The 4,700-nt window shown below is 39.1% G+C and overlaps 1 protein-coding gene across 1 annotated transcript; it reads left to right on the top strand.

Annotated features, from left to right (window-relative positions):
• The first annotated feature begins 3,058 nt into the window (after nt 1–3,058).
• On the top strand, nt 3,059–4,075 carry LOC109239753. Its single transcript, XM_019406337.1, has one exon. It carries the CDS (start codon nt 3,137–3,139, stop codon nt 3,890–3,892), a length of 756 nt encoding a protein of 251 aa, XP_019261882.1. The 5' UTR covers nt 3,059–3,136; the 3' UTR covers nt 3,893–4,075.
• The last annotated feature ends 625 nt before the right edge of the window (nt 4,076–4,700 follow it).

Below are 4,700 nucleotides of genomic sequence, written 5' to 3'. Positions count from 1 at the left end.
ACATCTCGGTTGGAGGCAACTTCGGCCCCCGCTGACTTGGGGACTCCGCTCGGGGGATCTTCCAAGCCCTCCTCAGCCCGAGGCTGAATTTCTTCGATCATAACCGGCTCAGAGGCCTTTGGGACCTCAGCGCTCTTCTTTCGAGCCACCAGCCTGAAGTTGCCATCTTCATTCTCCTCTTCTTCATCTCGTAGCTTTTGGGCTACGTCAGCAGACAGAGCGGCAGACTCGTTCTTTGACTTACGAGCCTTTCTCTTCTTAGGCTTCGGAGTATCTGAAGGCGAGACCCTTCTCCTCTTCTTTTCCTTAGGCGGTTTCCGGACTACCTCCTCCCCAGGCGGGGTCGGCCTCATTTCGGCAACATACCCAAGATCTGCATAAAAGGAAATTAAGTACAAGTGAAAAGAGATATTTCTGAGAAGGGCACCAATAGCGTAGAAGATAAGCTTACCGTGATTCTTGGCTTCCCATCGGCCCCTTGCCAAATTACGCCAACAACACTCAGAATACGAAGAGGTCGAGGCCAACTTCCGAACCCAGCCTTCGAGGTCTGGGATTGCACCGGCACCCAGGGAACCGCTACATCATAACAAGAGATATGGGTAAGAAGAGATGTGGATGAAGAAAAGAAAAAGAAACAAAACAACAAATAAAAACTATGAGTAAGTTCTACGTACGCTTCATGTTCCATTCGTCGGGGAATGGCATCTTCTCGGCCAGGATTATGTCAGAGGTTCTCACTCGGATAAACTGACTCATCCATCCTCGATCCTTGGGCTCGTCGATACTCGAGAAAAACACCTTTGTGGCCCGGCGTTGAAGCCTTATTAATTCTCCTCGATAGAGATGGGGGCTGTACAATCTAATGAGATGGTCGAGGGTGAAAGGCATCCCCTCGACCTTATTCACAAAAAATCGAAACAAAATCACTATGCGCCAAAAAGAGGGGTGGATTTGGCCTAGGGTTATTTGGTATTGGCAGCAGAAGTCGATGACCACAGGATCGACGTGACCCAGCGTGAAAGGGTAAGTGTAAACACTTAAAAACCCTTCCACGCAAGTAGTGATATCCTCCTCGGGGTAGGAATCACCACCTCTTTGCCCTCCCAGTTGCATTCTTTCTTCACTTGTTTGAGATCGCTCCCAGTTATCGAGCATATGTATCTCGACATTGGCTCGCATCACCAAGGGACCGACGAGATTATCTCAACTTTAAAATGGAAGTAAGGTCGCACGACCCAGGAACGCACTCCCGATGCGTGACTCCACTGGCGTTTTATCACCGGTCGACCGCGATGAAGAGGCTTGTTCCTTTTGGGGAACAGTTTTAGATGTTTTCGCCATTTTTATATGAGTTCAAAGAAAGAAGAAGATGAAGCTTGTTGTTTTAGGAAAGGATTGGCAAACGGATTCCGAAGAATTTGCAGAATTGAGAAACTTGAAGAAAGAAGGAAAGCTTTGAAGGTTTTTGAAAATAAAGTTTGGGAAGATTATGAAGAGGATCTATTTGTAATATTGCAATGACGGTTCAAGGGCATCAGTGGCCGACCATCAACTGACGCTAATTAATAATTTTGAGAACTGTGCAGACGCGACACTTCGGTCGCCTCCGTCGCTTACGTCACGAGGATGGCGTCAAAATTGGTCGATTTACGAAATTGAAGACTCAGTTCGTTTCATTTCTTTACACTCTAAGAAACGAGGGGACTATCTGTATACGGGTAAAATCAAACTTTCCCAATTTTGTCATTATTTCGAGATCAGAGAACCGCATCGAGGGTCAGCCTCGTAATGGATCAGACCTAAATACCGAAACAAGGTGCCGAGTTTAGGGATCGAGGCACCCGTCGAGATCGAGGTCCCAGATGATCGAAACCGGATATGACCAGCTTCGAGTGGAACACAATAACGGAAAGGCGAAATATCCGTAACCGGTCGGAGATCACGGCGAAAATCTCGGAACGGATCAAATCAAGGGCAGTTATTTGTATCAATCATGGGATTTACTTCCGTAATTAGAATTGTACCTCAATTAGGATTCCTCTAGTATATAAAGAGGGGCCCCCATCATTTGTAAAGGCGAACATTCATATAGATCAAGGCAATAGAATATTTCTTTCTTCTGCTCATCTGCTTACTACTCTTTAATTATTGTTCTTCAATTGTTATTCTTTAATTGTCTTTGTTTTACTACTCTCGAGAGTTCATCAGCTCGAGGATACTATCCAAACATCAGTTTGTTTTATATTCCTGTCAATTTCATCACTTTTCTTTAAATTAATCAATTGGTATTAAGTGAAATCACGTATCCTTAAAACCACATTACAAGTTTAATTGTTACTCGATTTCTAGGGTAAACACAATAATATATGGAATTTTCAATCCTTATTTCATTATTCTCTAATGTACAGTATATGATCTAGATAAAGAATTGAGAACCTTCAATCAAAGGTCTCTAGCAAAAAGTTGAAAAGAGGTGCTAGAGGAAACATGTTTATATGAGTTCGAGATCTATAGCTTATAGTTACAGTTAACTGACTCAATTGAAGAACAAAATATATAAGTGAAATCTGATAGGGAAATGACATCCAACTTGAGAAGCAAGGGATGAGAAACAAACAGACATATGAATCTTGGATCATCTGGCAAGTTAGTTTTGAGACGTTGCAACAATCAAATTAGATGAATGCAAATTAGAACGAGTCTAAATGATTTAATTAGTCAGCACTACCATCAAGCTCTGGTGAATACATCCTTCACAAATCATGCTTCTTCAAGCATTGACTTCATGAATAACAAATTAACAAGAAGGCAATATTGTTTAGTCTAATCAAAACAAAGATGCTGTCCATTTTAGAAGCCATTGGATAATAGCTGAGTCAGTCAATATGCTACAGATGTTTAGACATAATAATGAATAGCAATTGGAGAAATTATATTGTTGCAAGAGAGACGACTTAGTAAAGGAAAAAAAAATATGAAAGCAAAGTCGTCGAAGGAAAAAAAACATGGCCAAGTTGATATTATCATAGTAGTAAAAAATAGCTATAAATACAAATACGAATTTGTGTAATCACTGGACTTGCTAGCTCTTCAATATATTGATCCTTATCCAACAAAATTACAAGGAAAATCAATGGGAAGACAGAATCAGAGTAGAGATTCGACTTCTCAAGGTAAACAACACTTCAGCCACCCTCACAACTTGAAACTTGTGAATTCAGCACTAGCTGCAGGAACTCTCACTTGCAATGCTTGTGAGAAACCAAATAATAGTAATAAGCCTTACTATGGCTGCAGCAGCTGCCAGTATTTCCTTCACGAAAACTGCTTCAACGCTCCTCGTTTTCTCAATCATTCATCTCATCCTTCTCACCCTTTAACCCTTGTCCCAATTCCAACTTACTCGAGTCGTTCGTATACTTGCAAGGCTTGTGGCTCTGCTGGAAATGGATCTTGCTTTAGCTGTGCTTGTTGTGAATTTGATATTCACTTGCAATGTGCATCTTGTCCAAGCTCAGTACTTGTTGACAAACACCCACATCATATGGAGCTCATCTTTGGTTCTCCTTACCAAGATAAGAATATGGATTATATTTGTGATATTTGCAATGTAATAATGAACAGGAACAGTTGGTTGTACTATTGCACTGGTTGTGATTTTGGATCGCACTTGCAGTGTGCAATTAGTCCTGAAGTTGGTGTTTTCACAACACAACAGCCGCGTCCTAATCAAAATCCAAACCGCAATTCAACAATGGAGATGATAAATGCAGCTAATGAAGCTCATGAACAGATTCTTGCAGCTCAAATGAGTGCTCAGATTGCGGCACGAGGAAGGGAGGCTTGTCTGGACTTGGTCAGGCCAACGCGAAGATACAGTTACTACTAATTAACTGTATCCTCATCATCTAATGCATCTGCTTTGACACTAATCATGCTTATATTGTTTCTCTTTTAATTACTCTCTGTTTCCAATTATTGTAGTTGTGTGCTAAAGTTGATGATATTTGTGTTTCCCAATTTTCATTACGGTCTCCATATTTATATATATTACAACTCTTTGTTTTCGTTTTCTTTTTCTTTCTGTTGGATCGAGGATTGACCATATTATAGTCAACCCCCACATTAATTCATGTCCTTAAACGCAACGAAGGCTCGAAATCAATAGCAAACATTGTAAGGCAGAAGTTTTTGCTGTTACTATTTTATTTCCCTTTTAAACCCCACTTTGAAATTCATGTTTTCTGCAAATACACTAATAAATATGTTTATCCGATTCCGAGTAACAATTAAAATTTGTATTGAGGTCTTAAAGATATGTGATTTAGTTCAATACCAACTGATTGTGAGCATGTGATTTTTGTCCTATTCAAAATACTCCTATAAAATCTAAAGAAAATAGATTTTTCCCAATTATTTGCAATTTTATAAGATTTTTGTAGAATTTTATTAATTGTTTGCATTTTTGTGCACGTTTAATTTTTATAAAAAAAATCAAATCATGAAAATACCCAAAAAATGTCAAAAAAAACATCATGCATTGCATAGTAGACTTTGTGTTCATATTTTAGAATTAATTAGTTAATTAATTGCTTTATCAAAATAAAAAATCATAAAATATTACTCATTTTTACATTTTTAGCTTTTAAATATAGATTAGCAATTCTCTCTTTTAATTTAGGATCAATTAATTTTTG

The sequence above is a fragment of the Nicotiana attenuata genome, unplaced genomic scaffold, assembly GCF_001879085.1.
Source record: "Nicotiana attenuata strain UT unplaced genomic scaffold, NIATTr2, whole genome shotgun sequence".
NCBI lineage: Eukaryota > Viridiplantae > Streptophyta > Magnoliopsida > Solanales > Solanaceae > Nicotiana > Nicotiana attenuata.
This window is presented reverse-complemented; position numbering and strand designations above follow the sequence as displayed.